At 36.3% G+C, this 21,268-nt stretch overlaps 1 protein-coding gene across 1 annotated transcript in view; it reads left to right on the plus strand.

Moving 5' to 3' along the window:
• The window catches only part of PCLO (piccolo presynaptic cytomatrix protein), a 381,893-nt gene that overhangs the window by 355,463 nt on the left and 5,162 nt on the right, over window positions 1–21,268 (plus strand). Inside the window, 2 exon segments of the mRNA XM_040260713.1 lie at window positions 19,157–19,291; window positions 19,709–19,854. Of these exon segments, the coding sequence (XP_040116647.1) occupies window positions 19,157–19,291; window positions 19,709–19,854 (281 nt within the window).

Here is a 21,268-nt window from a genome sequence, read left to right on the forward strand (position 1 = left end):
CTCAGGTTTCTTTAGTCCAACTCTAACATCTATATGTAACTGCTGGAAAAACCATAGCTTTTACTAGATGGACATTAGTCGGCAAAGTAGTGTCTGCTTTTTAATATACTGTCTAGGTTGGTCGTATTTTTTCTTCCAAGGAGCAATGGCATCAGTCACCATCTGCAGTGATTTTCAATTCAGTTCAGTTCGGTCGCTCAGTTGTGTCCAACTCTTTGCAACCCCATGAATTGCAGCATGCCAGGCCTCCCTGTCCATCACCAACTCCAGAGTTTACTCATACTCATGTCCATCGAATCGGTGATGCCATCCAGCCATCTCATCCTCTGTTGTCCCCATCTCCTCCTGCCCCCAATCCCTCCCAGCATCAGAGTCTTTTCCAGTGAGTCAACTCTTCACATGAGGTGGCCAAAGTATTGGAGTTTAAGCTTTAGCATCAGTCCTTCCAATGAACACCCAGGACTGATCTTTAGGATGGACTGGTTGGATCTCCTTGCAGTCCAAGGACTCTCAAGAGTCTTCTCCAACACCACAGTTCAAAAGCATCAATTCTTCAATGCTCAGCTTTCTTCACAGTCCAACTCTCACATCCATACATGACCATTGGAAAATCATAGCCTTGACTAGACGGGCCTTTGTTGGCAAAGTAATGTCTCTGCTTTTGAATATGCTATCTAGGTTGGTCATAACTTTCCTTCCAAGGAGTAAGCGTCTTTTAATTTCATGGCTGACTCACCATCTGCAGTGATTTTGGAGCCCCCCAAAATAAAGTCTGACACTATTTCCACTGTTTCCCCATCTATTTCCCATGAAGTGATGGGACCAGATGCGATGATCTTAGTTTTCTGAATGTTGAGTTTTAAGTCAGCTTTTTTACTCTCCTCTTTCAGTTTTATCAAGCAGCTCTTTAGTTCTTCTTCGCTTTCTGCCATAAGGGCGGTATCATCTGCATATCTGAAGTTAGTGATATTTCTCCCGGCAATCTTGATTCCAGCTTATGCTTCATCCAGCCTGGCATTTTGTATGATGTACTCTGCATAGAAGTTAAGTAAGTAATGTGACAATAAACAGCCTTGACGTACTCCTTTCCCAATTGGAAACAGTCTGAGGTTCCATGTCCAGTTCTAACCGTTGCTTCTTTACCTGCATACAGATTTCTCAGGAGGTAGGTAAGGTGGTCTGGTATTCCCATCTCTTTAAGAATTCTCCAGTTTGTTGTGATCCACACAGTCAAAGGCTTTGGCATAGTCAATAAAGCAGAAATAGATGTTTTTCTGGAACTGTCTCACTTTTTCAGTGATCCAACAGATGTTGGCAATTTGATCTCTGGTTCCTCTGGCTTTTCTAAAACCAGCTTGAACTTCTGGAATTTCACAGTTCACGTACTGTTGAAGCCTGGCTTGGAGAATTTTGAGCATTACTTTGCTATCGTGTGAGATGAGTGCAACTGTGCAGTAGTTTGAACATTTTTTTGGCATTGCCTTTTTTTGGGATTGGAATGAAAACTGACATTATCCAGTCCTCTGGCCACTGTTGACTTTTCCAAACTTTCTGGCATGTTGAGTGCAGCACTTTCACAGCATCATCTTTTAGGATTTGAATAGTTCAGTTGGAATTCCATCACCTCTACTAGCTTTGTTGGTAGTGATGGTTCGTAAGGCCCACTTGACTTCACATTCCACGATGTCTGCCTGTAGGTGAGTGATCACACCATCGTGCTTATCTGGGTCATGAAGATACTTTTTGTATAGTTCTTCTGTGTATTCTTACCACCTCTTATTAATATCTTCTGCTTCTGTTAGGTCCATACCATTTCTGTCCTTTTTTGTGTTTCCTACATTTTATATTTTAAATTTGGTCACTTTATTCTTCCAGTTGCTGTCTCATTTCCTTATTGGGGCAATTGCCAAATTCTTGAAGATTTTACCTCTTAAGTGTTTTTAAAATGTCTTCCTTCTTTTCCATTCCAGTGACTGCCCAATTTTAGGTTTTCATCACATCTCACCCAGAGAACTTTCTAGTCTCCTAACTGTTCTCTTCACCTACAGTATCATCATCTTCAAGATCACCTTTGATAGCATTAATACGGCTTTTTCACTCTCCAGTGTAAAAGGTCTCTGTGGACCCCTCTTGGCTGCCTGACTCTCACTGCTCACGTGTGCTCAGTTGTGTCCAACTCTTTTCAGCTTTGTGAACTGTACCCCGCCAGCGAGTCTTCCCAAACCAAGGAAGGATCAAACCAGTGTTTCCTGCATTGGCCAGTGGATTCTTTATCACAGAGCCACCTGACTCTAGATAGAGTCTGTTAATAATACAACAAAATTAAAAAAAAATAATAATAATACAACGAGCCCCTCCTTCGACTTCTGCAGTTTATCTCCTGACATGTCCCAGTGTTTGATTGGATATATTACATCCTTTATATTTACATCTTGTTATATGAAGAATTGATGCTTTTGAACTGTGGTGTTGGACAAAACTCTTGAGAGTCCCTTGGACTGCAAGGAGATCCAACCAGTCCATCCTAAAGGAGATCAGTCTTGGTGTTCATTGGAAGGACTGATGATAAAGCTGAAACTCCAGTACTTTGGCCACCTCATGTGAAGAGTTGACTCATTGGAAAAGACCCTGATGCTGGGAGGGATTGGGGGCAGGAGGAGAAGGGGACGACAGAGGATGTGATGGCTGGTTGGCATCACCGACTCAATGGACGTGAGTTTGAGTGAACTCCGGGAGTTGGTGATGGACAGGGAGGCCTAGCATGCTGCAATTCATGGGGTTGCAAAGAGTTGGACACGACTGAGTGACTGAACTGAATGAAAGTGAACTGATACTGTATTTGGGCTTCCCATGTAGCACGAGTGGTAAAGAACCTTCCTGCCAATGCAGGAAACATAAGAGAGCCAGGTTCAATACCTTGGTCAGGAAAATCCCTTGGAGTAGTGCCCAGAAATCCACTCCAGTATCCTTGCCTGGAGAATCCCATGGACAGAGGAGATTGGTGGGCTACAATCCGTGGAGTTGCAAAGAGTCAGACATGACTAAAGTGATTTAGCATGTATGCATACCATATTTATATCTTGTAATACCAAAATTGCTTACATTTGCTCATGCTGTTTACTTACTATGATCACCCCTTCTCAAATGGCTTTATCTTGGAAAACATATGTTTATCCTTTGAGGCTCAGTCTTCACCTTGACTTTTCTAAGAACCTATGCATGGAGCAAACTCCACTTGACTCTGTTCAGGAAGTCTTCTTTTTGTACCATCGGCACCCCTAAAAGCTTTTTCCTCTGATTCTGTGAACTACCCCCAGGCCCTTTTGACAAGGGCTTTTCTCTCCCTTTCTCTCTTTTGCTTAAGTGAGGACCTAGAAATTATTATGGACTTCCCTGATGGCTCAGATGGTAAAGCATCTGCCTGCAATGCGGGAGACCTGGGTTTGATCCCTAGGTTGGGAAGATCCCCTGGAGAAGGAAATGGCATTCAGACAAGGACAAATGTCATATGATATCACTTAAATGTGTAATCTAAAAAATAATACAAATGAACTTATATACAGAACAGAAATAAAATCAGTCATAGAAAACAATTTATGGTTACCAAAGGGGAAAGTCAAGTGAGAGATAAAAAAAATTAAGAGGTTGGGATTAACATATACACACTATTATATAAAATAGATAAACAAAAGGGATTTACTGTACAACATAGGGAACTATATCCAATATCATGTAATAACCTATAATGGAAAATAATCTGAAAATGTATATATGTGTAACTGAATCACAATATTGATTGTGAATTTTGCACAATATTGTGAATTAGGTGAAGTTCAAGCGTGTGTTCTTGGGGCAAAGCAAGGGTAAGACTGATGAAAAGGGGAATTGGAGCAGCAAAAATATACACATACAGTACAAGTAGGCTGAGAATACAAAGTTGAGGTAGAATTATTGTATATTCTTTTGCTTAGCATGCCAGTTAAGGACAAGGGAGACAAAGTGCTTATGGCAAAAACTGAATGAGAAATGGTTTTATAGAATGAAACATTAGTTAAATAAAGTGGGGAATCAGTTGAAACTGACAGGAAGATAAAAATTACTGTGTGTTAATAGTAGCAGAATTAATCTAAGCACAAAGAAAGCAAAATGATATAAACAACCTAGTGGGCCAATGTAAGCATATGACTCTCATAATCAACTGTCATTTAGGTAGTTTTCTCAGATTTTTGCAGAGACTGCCTGATCACCATCCACTCCTGTGAGAAACTAAAGATTATTCTACAATGGGATGGCAGCCTCACTCTTACCAACAAAACTGTTTTTCTCATAGGAGCTTCTAGTGTCCCTAACATTATGCTATTATCTGATTTTATATTCTAAAATCATTACATGATGATGTTAAGATTTTTCTGTAAATAGAAAATATACCCACTTCTCCTAAGTGGGTAATCTTCCTGGTTTTAGATCAAAGGTCAAGAGAAGTTTAGATGGGAGGTCTAAACAATGCCTGTCTTCTTAAACTTAATGCATCTCTAGAAAAGAACATTCAGTTCAGTTCAGTTCACTTCCTCAGTCGTGTCCAGCTCTTTGTGACCCCATGGACTGCAGTACGCCAGGCTTCCCTGTTCATCACCAACTCCTGGAGCTTGCTCAAATTCATGTCTACCCAGTCAATGATGCCATCCAACCATCTTATCCTCTGTCATCCCCTCCTGCCTTAAATCTTTCCCAGCATCAGGGTCTTTTCCAGTGAGTGAAGAACACTGGAGAAGGAAATAGCAACCCACTCCAGTATTTTTGCCTGGAGAATCCCATAGACAGAGGAGCCTGTTGGGCTATGGTTCATGGGGTTGCAAGGAGTCGGACACGACTGAGCAGCTAACACTGATCATACCAGCTCTCCTATTTCATTCCTTTTAGGACTTGTTTTCCTGATGCATTTGAGAGGTGTTTCATAACTGCAAATATTTAAAATGTAATGTCCTTTTAGGTTTTCAATTTCTATTCTCTGACAGCTAATGTTTTCTGTTGTTTTAGTTTGGTTTGTTTGTTTTTTGGTCTTATACAAGATAATGGATGGGAGGTTTTAATCAAAAGCTGTTTTTTTTTTTTTTTTTTTTAAAGAACTCTGGTTCTTTTCAGTCACAGTAAAATGGATGCTAAGGAGCATGTACCATAGGGACCAAAAAAATGCCAAAACACTGGAGATCAATCAGAAAAATCTATGTTTTTCTTTCTAAAATGATGTTCTTTCTGGCTTTGTCTCAGAAAGAAAGGCTTTCTTTATGTAAGAAGATGGAAAGAACGTGCGGTCCTGTCCTACTTTCACAAAACTCTTAAATCACATTAGGCCCAAATGCCTGCCTTGTGGTATAAAATATCTCCTTGAATCTGGGTTATTTCAAATAAAGCCCTTAATGAAAGCTTACAGAATGCTTCTGCTCTGAAAAAACATTTAATGAAAACATAACAAAATGCCCCTTTCAGCTGCACTCAGCCTTGAGACATGACCATATACTAGGATGTCTCTCCATGACTTTGAGTAACAGGGGCTTGTATATGCATAAAAACAGAGAATGCAATTAATACGTTCACAAAAAGCATTTATTTGGGGAGAAACCGTAAGTTTGAAAAAATCCCAGAAGAATCTCCAAATCTATGGCCTCAGCTTAATTTAATGGGAAGAGCATAGGTTTTACCTCAAGCCTGTTAAGTCCTTTTCCCAAGAGCTGAATGAAAATGATACAGGTTCTGTAGGTTTGCTGTGAAGATTAGAAAAAACTTTCCAGAATCATCCATTAAACATCCAATATATTCTAGGTATCTTTTCTAGGCTAAAAAGGGTAAATAAGGCACAGTCTACACACTTTAAAGGTGGCAGTAGTCTATAGATTTAATATGCCTGAAATAGGAGAGTTATTTAATAAATTGAATACATTGTTGATATACCATTCAAGTAAATTGTAACTCCCTACATGTAACAAATAGAGAAGTATATGAGTCACAAATTAATACTTTGGAAAGGAAAGTGAAGTTGCTCAGTCTTGCCCGACTCTTTGCAACCCCATGGACAGTAGCCTGCACCAAGCTCCTCCGTCCATGGGATTTTCAAGGCAAGAAGACTGGAGTGGGTTGCCATTTCCTTCTCCAGGGAATCTTCCCAACCCAGGGATCGAACCCAGGTCTCTCACATTGTAGACAGATGCTTTACCTTCTGAGCCACCAGGGAAGTGGAAATGGGTGAGCAAATGCTCACCCTGTCTGTACCTGGTCTTTCCAGTACAACTTCCCCACAAATCTTGAGCTATCCCCACCAAAAAAAAAATCCAAACTTTCCTCCCCTCAACATATACACAGTCACAAGTATACACATGAATTTGGCATATCATCCCTCACATAATAGATAATCAGGATTTTGGCAGTAATCTTGGGGTGTCTTGTTGGAAACATCTTTCTTTAGCTATGTGATTTTTGCAAATTAGTCAACCTAAACTTTGCAGTCTCCTTTCTTTAAAGTGAAGTTAGTGATGCCTCTGTCTACTTCAAATGGTTTAGGACAAATGAGATAATGTGACTAAATTTTACATACATTACTTTAAAATTATTCACTTTGTATTGTCATCTAAAATATCATAGTAGTATTTATTCACTTGGTTATAAATGAGTGTATACTTGAACTGTGACAGAGTAGAAAATTATATTTCTTAAAATATATTTAGGATGAGGATTCATTTTGTTTGGAAAACCAAATATATTGAATTTCTTTATAAAGAAATTATTTATATCTTTTCATGAAGCATTTACAAATCCTGTCTTGGAAATTCTCTAACACTTTATTAATGGTATGTTTTTGTAAAAAGTACTGGATCCAAGAATTTAGGATCATCTCTTATATACAGAGGTAGAAAAGGAGTCAGATAATGGAGCTGCTATGTGGTATCATTTTCATTGTATGAGCAAGCTGATTTATGGAGAGTCAGCTTCATGAGGGCACTTGAAATAGAATTTAATATACTGCTGCTGCTGCTGCTGCTGCTAAGTCACTTCAGTTGTGTCCGACTCTGCGCGACCCCACAGACGGCAGCCCACCAGGCACCCCCGTCCCTGGGATTCTCCAGGCAAGAACACTGGAGTGGGTTGCCATTTCCTTCTCCAGTGCATGAAAGTGAAAAGTGAAAGTGAAGTTGCTCAGTCGTGTTTGACTCTTAGTGACCCTATGGACTGCAGCCCACCAGGCTCCTCCACCCATGGGATTTTCCAGGCAAGAGTACTGGAGTGGGGTGCCGTTTCCTTCTCCGTGATGTACTACAAAAGGAAGAAATTAGTTCTATTTTGCTTCTTCCCTCTTTCAAACATTAAATTACTAGGATTAGCCTTTAAAACTATAATTCTTCACTCCTCAGTGCTACATATAAAATGTTCTATGCCTTTGTCCAGAAAACATGTTTCTGAGAACTAAGTTTAAAACATATGAATGGCTTGAATACAGCGTCTAGAAAATAGTGATTTACTAGGAGATAAAATTCATTACATATAAGATTACCAGACTTGTTAAAAGATCTGTAGCTTTTTCCTGCTACTCAAGGTGTAAAGAAAAAGGAAGTGCCAATTTTAGATAATTATTGGGTACCACCGTTAAATTAGTGAGTACCATTTGAACTTTTGGAAGAGAGAGGTATAATTTCAGCATAGAAGGTAAAATTTATCATAGACTCTAGGGTAGGGTTGATATACATGGTTGGAAATTATAGAAGACTATTGAATAGAACAAATTATAGTTAGCTTAACTTCCTCTCTCTAACAGGCTCAGTGAAGTAGAAGAAATTTTTTTAAAGAAATTTCCTTTTACAAAGTATTGATTTATATGACTATGTCAAGACACATATTTTTGTTGTTTGCTTGCTTTGAATAGATTGAGCATTTCGCCTAATGGTATAGATAACACATGCTAGGTCTAAACTGTCAATTACGTCTAGAACTGGTCTTCCTTTGCATTAAATGTTGAGAAAGAAGAATTAATGCTTATTGAATAATTACCATTTTAGGCATTATGTTAATTTACCTTTGTTGTGTCAACATTTTTTTTAGCTCATCATTTAGACTTGAAACTGATAGGGTAAAAATAAGTGAAATGAAAAACAGTATAATTATACCTGAGGTAATATGCACCACTACTTTGGTTATTGACAGGTTTAGCACATTATCAAGATTTTCTGTAATGAGTAGGTTTAGAATCTCCGAGTAAACAGACAAACTTATTTAGGATGGAAGATGTTTAGAAGAGTGCTAGGACTAAATAATCTTTAGATGACATCAGAAAATGTCTAACAATATATTATTCTATAAAGTGCAAAGTGATATTATAAATAGTCTGTAAATAAGCTTATTACATACTTCTACTTTACGATTTGAAGAAATACAAAGCAGAGATATTTGATGACTGGCCTGCCATCTCATGGGGTTAGAAGCCAGAATTCCTAGTATTTAAAATCCATCTTAATTTCATATTAAACTTTTCTTAGGTTTGGAATAAGTGATAGGAGCTAAGAAACAAATTATGAGGTGTTAGACAGTCAGAGCTAAATGTGAATCTTGCCTAACACCAACTCATATTGCAGTAGCTGACACCAGTAACCTGAAGCATTGTTATGTGGTATTATCTAATGATATTTACTAATGAAAATTTGCAAATGCAAACACGCCTCTAAAGAGACTGTTGCCTAAAATGGTCTCCTGTTGGCAAAAGGTGCTCAGATTGCAATATAATGCTTACAATTCTGGGAGAGAGTAAACCTCAGAGTGCACTCTACCCAGTTAAGTGTTAAAAATATGAATAACATAGCTAAAAAATATTTTCTTAATGAATTTACTTATTTTAAATTACTTTGTATATTTAAGCCAGTTACATATAGAATCTCATATAATTAATGAATATTGCTGGAAGCATTGGACTTCCCTGGGCTGGAAGTATTTACTGCTGCTTTGTCCTTTCATATCAATAATCTGCATAACTGATCTAGTATGTAAAGGAAGACTATAGCTTCCAGCTATTGTTTAACCAACTAAAATAATTGTTTGCTATGCCTCTTTTCTTTCTAAAGTCCTATGTCCAGGTAAGATAAAATAGCAAAAGAACTACTGAAAATTCTTTCATTCTGATAATATTTTTTTAATATTTTATATGAATATTTCCATAAATGAGCCAATGTTTTTAAAAATATTATTCATAAGAAAACATAAGGTATTCATGAGAGAATAGAGACCTGTGCTTAAAACCAGAAGTTTAAAGTTCTGCCTAGCACTTTAAATTTGGCAAGTTACTTAAAACACTCAAGCCACTGTTTTCTCATCTGTAAAATGGGGATTACATCAACCTTATTTCTTGTTGTGAAATGATGATTGTATTTTGTTAATTGCAATGTTTTCTTAAAATATACTTTACTAAAAACACAAATTAGTTGGAGATATAGATATAAGTATGTACATAAATGTTCCATACAGATGCAAAAAACACAGCTTTTCAAAGATAAAATATATGTAAACTCTTCTTTAAGAAAACGGAAACGTTGAAGAACACTGCATATCTTAAAGGAGAATAAAGCACAAGAGAGTGTGAAAAAAAGAAAGCTGTGGAAGATAAAAATAAACCAATTTTACAGTTACACTTTCTTCAGTTAACTAAAGAGATAAAGGGACACACACACAATTTTGTTAAAATTGAATTAAATTATTCCTGTTCTTTGTCAAAAATGATTATATTGTTTTTTAATCTAATAAAAGTAATATAGTAAAAACAAGACTAGCTTAATTTCAATAAGTATTTTAGTCATGTAAAATTTTTCAATAAATTTTAGCCATAGTCTATAAAAAATCTCACTAAGTTTAATAAACAAAGTTGAAAATATTGAGAGTAATTATGTATTTTAATACTACATTTCAAATTTTAATTGTATTAACTCTTTGCACAAAGGAAATTAATACTCTTATACTTTTTCCACTTTCCTCTTCCATTATGTATTGGTCTCCTGGATTTCATCTTCAAATTTTCCATTCATTCCCTTTTTTCCTCTCTCTTTCATCTCTTTTTCTTTCACTCATTATTACAGGTTCTATATCCTTTACATAGTCTTTGAAATACTTTAGGAATGCAGTTTGTTTCTTTTTTGGGGAACTTAGTTTTTCCCCTGGATTTTTAAAAATGCTTTTTCTGTATACTTGAAGTAGCTTAAGTTGGATATATCAGTATATGAACTTATGATCTCCAGGAAAACACAATAGGCTTTTGACCCAGATGTCCACTCTTCTGTTGTTTCAAGTAAATACATTTATATTTTAAATAGATCTTATTTGCTGTTCACTTGAATTTAGTTTTTACTTTTTTCTGGAGCAATTAATTATAACAGATCATATTTTTTGGTTCTAACATATCTATCATTGTTCTGAAATTTCTTTACTCTTTATTTTTCTCTGTATCATCCTAAGCCTTTCTTCATTCTGTGCCAATAGGATTGATTTCTATCTTATTTCATTTCGTTCCCAGGATGTGTCTAATGTATTAATAGCTTTTAAATGGGATTATTTGCATTTACCTCTGTTATCGCCATTTTCACCCCACCTATCATTTTGTCATCTCATTTTTTAACTATGCCCTCTATATTCCTCTCTTTCTATTCCCTTTGTTTTAGTTGAAATATAGTTGATTTGCATGTTGTGTTAGTTTCTGCTGCTGCTGCTGCTGCTAAGTCACTTCAGTCGTGTCCGACTCTGTGCGACCCCATAGATGGCAGCCCATTAGGCTCCTCTGTCCCTGAGATTCTCCAGGCAAGAATACTGGAGTGGGCTGCCATTTCCTTCGCCAATGCATGAAAGTGAAAAGTGAAAGTGAAGTCGCTCAGCCGTGTCCAACTCTTAGCGACCCCATGCACTGCAGCCCACCAGGCTTCTCTGTCCATGGGATTTTCCAGGCAAGAGTACTGGAGTGGGGTGCCATTGCCTTCTCCAGTGTTAGTTTCTAGTGTACAGCAAAAGTGATGTATATTTATAGTTTTATATACATATTTCTTTTTCATATTATTTTCCATTACAGTTTATTGTTGTTGTTTAATCTCTAAGTCGTGTCCAAGTCTTTTGTGACCCATGGACTGAAGCCTACCAGGCTTCTCTGTCTAGGGATTTCCCAGGCAAGAATTCTAGAGTGGGTTGCCATTTTTTCCTCCAGGGTTTCTTCTCAACCCAGGGATCGAACCCGCATCTCCTGCTTGGCAGGCAGATTCTTTACCACTGAGTCACCTGGGAAGCCCTTGTGTTTTAGTACAGGTTATTGAGAATAGTTCCTTAAGCTATATGGTAGGACCTTGTTTATTCTTTCATATATAATAGGGTGCATCTGCTAATCCCAATCTATCCCCCTCCCATTCCCCTTCCCTTGGCAACTACAAGTTATTTCTCTATGTCTATGAGTCTGTTTATGTTTCATAAATAAGCTCATTTGTGTCATATTTTAAATTCTGCAAATAAGTGATATCATATGGTAATTGCCTTTCTCATTCTGACTTTATTTCATATAATAATCTCTAGGCCCTTTGTGTTGCTGCAAAGGACATTATTTCATTCTTTTCATGGCTGAGTAATAGTCCATTATATATATATTGATCACATCTTCTTTATTCTTCTGTCCATGGACATTTAAGTTGTTTCCATGTCTTTTGACTATTGTAAATAGCGCTGATATGAACATTGGGGTGTATGTATCTTTTTGAATCATAGTTTTGTCCACAAATATGCCCAGGAATGGGATTACCATATCATACAGTAACTCTATTTTTAGTTTTTTGAGGAACTTCTGTACTGCTTTCATAGTGGCCGTACCAGTTTACATTCCTACCAACAAAGTAGAAGGGTGTTCTTTTCTTTGCACTTTCTCCAGTATTTGTTATTTGTTGACATTTTAATAGTGGCCTTTCTGTTCAGTGTACTTTTGATTTGCTTGTCTTAAATAATTAGCAAGCAGTGTTGAGCATCTTTTCCTGTGTCTATTCAGTTAAGTTCAGTTGCTCAGTCATGTCCTACTCTTTGCGACCCCATGAACTGCAGCACGCCAGGCTTCCCTGTCCATCACCAACTCCCAGAGCTTACTCAAACTAATGTCCATTGAGTCAATAATGCCATTCACCCATCTCATCCTCTGTTGTCCCCTTCTCCTCCTGCCTTCAGTCTTTCCCAGCATCAGGGTCTTTTCCAGTGAGTCAGTTCTTCACCTCAGGTGGCCAAAGTATTGGAGTTTTAGCTTCAGCATCAGTCCTTCCAATGAGTATTTAGGACTGATTTCCTTTAGGATTGACCGGTTTGATATCCTTGCACTCCAAGGGACTCTCAGGAGTCTTCTACAACACCGCAGTTCAAAAGCATGAATTCTTCAGCACTCAGCTTTCTTTATCGTCCAACTCTCACATCCATACATGACTACTGGAAAAACCACAGCTTTGCTAGATGGACCTTTGTTGGCAGAGTAATATCTCTGCTTTATAATATAATATAATATAAAGCTATGACCATAGCTTTTCTTCCAAGGAGCAAACATCTTTTAATTTCATGGCTTCAGTCACCATCTGCAGTGATTTTGGAGCCCCCCCAAAATAAAGTCTGTCACTGTTTCTATTGTTTCCCCATCAATCTGCCATGAACTGATGGGACCAGATGCCATGATCTTAATTTTCTGAATGTTGAGTTTTAAGACAAATTTTTCACTCTCCGCTTTCACTTTCATCAAGTGGCTCTTTAGTTCTTCTTCACTTTCTGCCATAAGGGTGGTGTCATCTGCATATCTGAGTGTATTGATATTTCTCCCAGTAATCTTGATTCCAGCTTGTACTTCATCTAGCCTGGCATTTTGCATGATGTACCTTGCATAGAAGTTAAATAAGCAAGGTGACAATACACAGCCTTGACGTACTGCTTTCCCGATTTGGAAACAGTCTGTTGTTCCATATCCAGTTCTAACTGTTGCTTCTTGACCAGCATACAGATTTCTCAGGAGGTAGGTAAGGTGATCTGGTATTCCCATCTAAGAATTCTCCATAGTTTGTTGTGATCCACACAGTCAAATGCTTTGGCATAGTCAATAAAGGAGAAGTTGATGTTTTTCTCTTGCTTTTTTAATGATCCAATGGATGTTGGCAATTTGATCTCTGGTTCCTCTGGCTTTCTAAATCCAGCTTGAACTTCTGGAAGCTCATGGTTCACGTATTGCTGAAGCCTGCCTTGGAGAATTTTGAGCATTACTTTGCAAGCATGTGAGATGAGTGCAACTGTGCCGTAGTTTGAACATTTTTTGGCATTGCCTTTCTTTGGGATTGGGATGAAAACTGACATTTTCCAGTCATGTGGCCACTGTTGACTTTTCCAAATTTGCTGGCATATTGAGTGCAGCACTTTTATAGCATCATCTTTTAGGATTTGAAATGGCTCAACTGGAATTCCATCACCTCCACTAGCTTTGTTTGTAGGGATGCTTCCTAAGGCCCACTTGACTTCACATTCCAGGATGTCTGGCTCTCGGTGAGTGACACAGCATCGTAGTTATCTGGATCATGAAGATCTTTTTTGTATAGTTCTTTTATGTATTGTTGCCACTTCTTCTTAGTAGCTTCTGCTTCTGTTAGGTCCATACCATTTCTGTCCTTTATTGTACCCATCTTTGCATGAAAATTTCCCTTGGTATCTCTAATTTTCTTGAAGCAATCTCTAGTCTTCCTCATTCTATTGTTTTCTTCTGTTTCTTTGCATTGATCACTGAGAAAGGCTTTCCTCTCTCTCCTTGCTATTCTTTGGAACTCTACATTCAAATGGGTATATCTTTCCTTTTCTCCTATGCCTTTCACTTCTCTTTTCTCAGCTATTTGTAAGGCCTCCTCGGACAACCTTTTTGCCTTTTTGCCTTTCTTTTTCCTGGGTATGGTCTTGATCACTGCCTCCTGTACAATGTCACAAAATTCCATCCATAGTTCTTCAGGCTCTCTATCTATCAGATCTAACTCCTTAAATTTGTCACTTACACTATATAATTGTAAGGGATTTGATTTAGGTCATACCTGAATGGTCTAGTGGTTTCCCCTATTTTCTTCAATTTAAGTCTGAATTTGCAATAAGGAATTCATGATCTGAGCCACAGTCAGCTCCTGGTCTTGTTTTTGCTGACTGCATAGAGCTTCTTCATCTTTGGCTGCAAAGAATATAATCAGTCTGATTTTGGTATTGACCATCTGGTGATGTCCATGTGTAGAGTCGTCTCTTGTGTTGTTGGAAGAGGGTGTTTGCTATGATCAGTGTATTCTCTTGGCAAAACTCTGTTAGCCCTGCTTCATTTTGTACTCCAAGGCCAAATTCGCCTATTACTCCAGGTATCTCTTTTTTGTTGTTTTGTTTTATTTTTTCCGGGTATCTCTTGACTTCCTACTTTTGCATTCCAGTCCCCTATAATGAAAAGGACATCTTTTTGGGGTGTTAGTTCTAAAAGGTCTTGTAGGCCCTCATAGAACTCTTCACCTTCAGCTTCTTCAGCATTACTGGTCGGGGCATAGACTTGGATTACTGTGATATTGAATGGTTTGCCTTGAAAACAAGCAGAAATCATTCTGTTGTTTTTGAGATTGCACCCAAGTACTGCATTTCAGTTTCTTTTGTTGACTATGAGGGCTACTCCATTTCTCCTAAGGAATTCTTACCCATAGTAGTAGATATAATGGTCTAAGTTAAATTCACCCATTCCTGCCCATCTTAGTTCACGGATTCCTAAAATGTCTATGTTCACTCTTGCCCTCTCCTGTTTGACCACTTCCAATTTGCCTGATTCATGGACCTAACATTTCAGGTTCCTATGTAATACTGTTCTTTACAGCATTGGACTTACTTCCATCACCAGTCACATCCACAGCTGGGTGTTGTTTTTACTTTGGCAAATGTGTCTGTTAGCCATCTGTATGTCTTCTTTGGAGAAATGTCTACTTCTGTCTTCTACTCACTTTTTTATTGGGCTGTTTTGGGCTTTTGTTGTTGTTGTTGTTATTGAGTTGTATGAGCTATTTGTATGCTTTGGAAATTAAACCTTTGTCAGGGGTATCATTTGCAAATATTTTCTCCCAGTCCATAGATTGTCTTTTAATTTTGTTTATGGTTTCATTTGCTGTGCAAAAGCTTGTAAGTGTGATTAGGTTTCATTTGCTTATTTTTACTTTTATTTTTATTGCCTTGGACACTGTCCTAAGTAAACCTTAATGTTATTTATGTCAGAAAATATTTTGCCTGTGTTCTTTTGTAGGAGTTGTATGGTGTATTTTGAGTTTCTTTTTGTGTATGGTGTGAGGTTGTGTTCCAACCTTGTCAATTTACACGTGGCTGTCCAGCTTTCCCAGCAGCACTCCACATAAAAACTACTAGAACTGATAAATTAATTCAGCAAGATAGCAAGATACAAGATTAACATACAGAAATCTGTTGCATTTGTTTATATTAGCAATGAATATCAGAAAGAGAAAGTTAGAATCTCTTTTAAAGTAGAATAAACCTGTTCAAGGAGATTAAAGTCTTATATGGTAAGAACTATAAAACAGTAATAATGGAAATTGAAGCTAATTCAAAGAAATAGAAAAATATTCCATGCTCTTGGATTGGATGAATTAATATTGTTAAAATGATAATGCTGCCCAAAGCAATCTACTGATTTAATGTGATCTCTATCAAATTACCCATGACATTTTTCAAAGAGCTAGAGCAAATAATCCCAAATTTATATGGAACCATAAAACACTCAGAATTGCCAAAGCAATCCTGAGGAAAAAGAACAAAGCTAGAGGCATAACCCTCCTAGACACCAGACAATATTACAAAGCTACAGTAATCAAAACAGCATAGTATTAGTACCAAAACAGATATTCAGATAAATGGAACAAATAGAGAGCCCCAAAAATAAACCCACACACCTACAGTCAATTAATCTACAACAATCGAGCCAAGAATATACAGTGGAGGAAAGAAAATGTTCTTTGTACTCTTAATCAGAGCTATGTGCCATGTTGTAGGATAAATATCTTCTCTGGAGTAGGATTAATTTCTATTCTATTAATACAGCTAAAATGGAAGTTTTGGGAAACTAAGAGACCTGGAGGCTGGTCAAAGCAATTTTTACTGCTACTTTGCTCTCTGTTCCAAACAAAATCACAAAAGACCCTCGCGTGTCCTCTCTGTGTGTGTTGTCTTCTTTGGTTCAAAGGCTCAAGATGATCTGGCGTTACCATCCCTCTCATCCACCAACCTACCCCAACCTGTGGAGAGAGTGGACACAGAGGTTTTTGTCACCATCCATGCATTTGATTTCAATGACAAAGGCATTTTGTAGCTATGAAAAGATAAGCATGATTGATAGTGATAACTCATAATTAATGCATGCATCCTTTGAGACTACCTCAGTAGACATGTCTCTTTTTTGCTTTTAGTAGAAACAGTAAAGAACATGCTGGAACAGTCTTTGAGTAGGAAAAACTTTACAAGAGCTTCACAAGTATCACACTATGAAGCATGTGAATTTAACCTTCCAAGAAAAAAATAGGCAATGTGATGCTCTGAGAACTTTAGTTAACAAGTTTTTAATTCCACCTTTCTTCAGAAGTGAAAAAGTGAAAACAACAACATCCATCAGATTTTATATGCCTGGCAAGTTGGAGTTTCTGAACCTACAAAAGAGGAATACCAGCTATAACTGTGAATTTTTTCCAGAAAAATTAGTTTTGTTTTGTTTTGTTTTTTTCCTTTCATCATGCTAATTGATGTGATCAATTCTGACTTCAACTCCTATTAGCTTCAAATTGTTGGGGTGTTTTCCTTGACTCCCTCCCTATCACTTAGAATACTCTTTTTTCCCCTCCATCTCAGTTACAGTTTGAGGAATGGAGCAGTATTAGTTCTGTCTGATTTCTTTTGGGTTTGGAGGAAAGAAATATAACTGTTTTACAGATAAAGTTGCTGCCCTGATTGATAAAATTTTGCTCTCTGTCTTGAGATTTGAATGAAAAAAAAAATTGGGGGGGGCAGCATTCACTTAAAAAAGTCCATGGTACAGTCAGCAGCCATTTTCTAAAAAATTAACAAAGTGGGTTTGTCACTTTAAGACAACAATGGCAGTAGTTGCTGTCAATGACAAAAATCAACTTTTAAGTAAAAATGAAATTTTCAGAAACTTTTATCTGCTCCCCTGAACTTGACAGCTTTTCATAATTCAGACTTTTTTCATGATATGGGGGGTGATATTAACAAAAGTGTTTTTAATATTGTATCAATTGTGTCAAAGTTTTGAAGACCTACATGACTCAGTAGACCATTATTTTACAAAATAAATAGTATATGATGTTACCAATTCAGGTAAAGTTAAATGATCCATTCAAGGTGCAAGATAGACTACAGTATTTTAAAGTAAAGGTACAAAAAAAGTTCGTTGATATGGTTTCAGATTCTACATTTCCAGTCATCTTTTAAAAAAAGAAACACTGCTTTTCATGTTTTCGTAGTATCAAAGATTGTCCACAGTTATTTGAAAAGGATACTAAAATACTCACTCCTTCCTTTTCCAACTATGTATATATGTAAGACAATCATATATTTCAACTAACATGACATATTGAACTGGATTTAATGTAGAAACAAGTATGAGAATTCAGCCATCCACTATTAAGATGAAATACTGATGAAATTTGAAAAAAAAAAAATAAAATGACATGCCTCACTGTTTTTTTTAAATTATGGTTATTTTTCATTAAAATCCCTACTTACAGGTATATTCTTGTCATTTTAATGGAACCAATGAATAAATATTTGTAAATATATGCTTTTGCTTTTTAATTAGGAACTTTAATGTTCTTTGAGGACCAGTGTTTTCTTTTTGTAATATAAAGAAAGCCTGAGATTGAAACATATGAGAACAAATGATCTACATCCATGTTAAAGACCTTCACTGGATTTCAATTGTTCTAAAGATAAAATGCAAATTCTAAACATAATACCACTTAACAGTATATTATAATCCCATGAATATTTATTTAGTTACTTGGTCCACTGATGTTGCCTTTTGTGGACACACTGTTCCTTCTCTTTAGGATGTTCTTCTCCTTCCATATCACCTAGTTAATTATTTCTTATTTTTATGGTTTCAGCTCATGAAGTCCTTTCCTAGACTTTCTTGTAACCATGCTTTTATACATCAGAACATCTTCTCTCTTTCTAATTGTATGTTTACTGATGAAATTATTTCACTGAAGTATTTCTTCCCAATATACTGAAAAACCATAAAACCAGGAGGCATGTGTATGTTGGCTTACCATTGTATCCATTCTTCCTAACAGAGTGCTTATCACAAAGTAGAATGGGAAATAAAATATTTGTTGGTGAATGAGTAAGTGAATAAATGTGTGAATCAATAGAGGAGAAAAAAATCCATTGAAATCAACATAGAATTTGACCTAGCATGAATTGCTTCTTCAGTAATGTAAAGATCCAGGATAAATACTAGAGAAAGAATATCTTGAATTCATTTAAATCACTTGTATTTTTCCCTAGTGTAATTTTATTACTATATATTCTTGTTGGCCACTTCTCTTACAAAGAAAATAGAATGGAAGTAGGTATAATATACAACAACATTTAGTTGTGTTAGCAACTGTTATTTTGTAAGCCTGGTAGGTTGTGAGCAACTGTTGGCAGACAGCTTCTTGTATTTCACTTGACTTAATGTTTGCTATAAATTGGAATTCTATTATTTGTATGTATGACTATCTTTCTACAGTCCCCTATTGTCTCATCTATTACCTCTTTTGGCCTAAAAATCTACAGTTGAGTGACACCTACTTACATTTCCTCCATACCTCTCATGTTACTAGCTTATCATTATATTTAACATACCTCATTTTAAGTTTATAATTTATTAGTTTTCCCATGAGACTTTCTACTCTTTAAGGGCTTGGACTGTATTCTGTTCATCTGTGTATCCATAGAATATGATAAGGTGTTTAGCTCTTGATAAACAATAAATGAATGTACAGAAGAATTATTGAATGAACCAGTTAATAAATGACATGACATATTCCTTAACTTTTGAATTAAATCATTCCAGTTAAAACTCAGGTAATGGGAGAAATCAAGATTGCACTGAAGAAAGAAATGAAGACAGATGGGGAACAACTAATAGTTGAAATCCTACAGTGTAGAAATATTACCTACAAATTTAAATCTCCTGATCACTTACCAGGTATCTAATTTTGTGATAATAAGCAATATAATGTAGCTAAGAACTCCTTAGGAGAATGAACTAAATGCCCTAGAAAATGCTAACTAAAATTTGGACTGTGTATCAAATATATCTGAAAAAAAATGAAATAATTTATCTTATATAAAGCAAATTGATATTTTACTGGTTAAAAATTAGATTTTTTCTAACACAAACTTAGAGTGATATATTTATTATCCAAGTAAACATTTAAACTGCTAAGAAAATTGGTGTGTTTTAATTAGGTATATTTTAATTGCTCTATGTTGTCTGAAACAAATTGTTCACAGTCTACTGGCTTTACTTAAAATGTAGGGAAGCTCTCAGTATACAATTATAATGCTAATTGTATAAGTGTATTGTTAATGGACACTTAACAAGCTGAATTCTTATTTTCAGATTTATATGTGAAACTATATGTGATGAACATATCTACCCAAAAAAAGGTGATCAAGAAAAAAACAAGAGTATGTAGACATGATCGAGAGCCTTCATTCAATGAAACTTTTAGATTCAGCCTAAGTCCTGCTGGACATTCTCTTCAGGTAACTCATACCGTTCCTATTTTTAAATTTTCACCTATACTATACTTATTTCCTATTTAATTATTCAATATTTATGTGCCAATCATATACTATGTGACATTTTACAAGTTAATTTTTAAAGGTAACTTTCCGGGGTCCCTTGAAAATTCCACAACCCATTCACCCCATCCAATTAGCCTCTATCCTACCTACTCAGTTTCATTTATACAGATTTTTTTTTTCACACTCACAGCCACTAATCCTCTTTGGGTCTTCATCTTTATTATGCAAATCATTTCAGCAGTATACCTGGCCTACTTGCCATCACTATCTTATGCTTTTAATTCATTTTATCACTTTACTGGCAGAGATATCTTTTAAAAACACCGACTAGATTACCCTCCAATGATTCACTGTTATCCTGACCCATTCAGAATCCTCTAAAGTGAGTTATATTTATTTAATTGTATTCCATTTAATTTCATCTCTTTGTATACTTTTTCACTCACTCTTTACTTCAGTCACACCAGAATCTTCAAATTCTTGGATTGTTTGCTTGTATTTTTCCTCCCCTTTAGTACTCCCTTCTTCATTTCTCTCCATCTCTTACAATATTCCACATCTTTCAATGTAAAATCATCTCTTTACTGATGATGTGGTTTATTTCATCACATCTTATTCACATGTTTTGCTTATCTTATTAGGCCATTACTCCCAGTTTTGTGCAACCATTTGTGTACTTACCTGCCACTGTTTCTGTGCTATCAACTTCTCTGGTGCAAAGCTTGATTTTCATTGCTGTCTGTTCTGCAGCCTAGCACAATGCTTATACACAGTATGCCTTTGGTAGATGTAGAGACAAGCAATGAGAAAGGAGAAAGAGGAGGGAGGGTAATGATGAAAATGTGGGAAGAGAAGACCATGGTTCTGGTACTCAAATAAAGGCCTGTGCTGGAGACTAATGTAAGACATATTACAAAGCAAAAATTGCATTGAGAGGATTAACTGACATTAGAGTGAAAAGGAATAATAAGATTAAAAGACACTCTGAAGTCTGTGTGAACAGATGTGTCAGGCACAGAAGCTGAGTAGTTAAAGAAGGGTTAGAGGGAGAAAAAAATCATGAGTTTGTCTGAAATGTGATAAATTTGATGAGGGCAGGTCCAAATGAAATATATAATTAGGCAATTTGAAATCACAAAATCAAAGGCTTGAAAAGATAGAAGAGTAGATTTTGAAGTCAGAAACATAAAAGTAAATTTCGGCCAGGAATATAGATGAATTATCTGAAGGAGACTCCAAAAAGAAAGAGAGAGCGTAAGAGAATTGTCAAGGATTAATGGCTGTCTCCACCTTGTCTCTACCTTTCTTTCAACTGATCCCTAAAAAGAAAAAAAATTCTTGAGTTTGAGATCCCGTGGAATTTCAACTAATG

This window comes from Oryx dammah, unplaced genomic scaffold (genome assembly GCF_014754425.2).
Source record: "Oryx dammah isolate SB20612 unplaced genomic scaffold, SCBI_Odam_1.1 HiC_scaffold_18, whole genome shotgun sequence".
Taxonomy (NCBI): Eukaryota; Metazoa; Chordata; class Mammalia; order Artiodactyla; family Bovidae; genus Oryx; species Oryx dammah.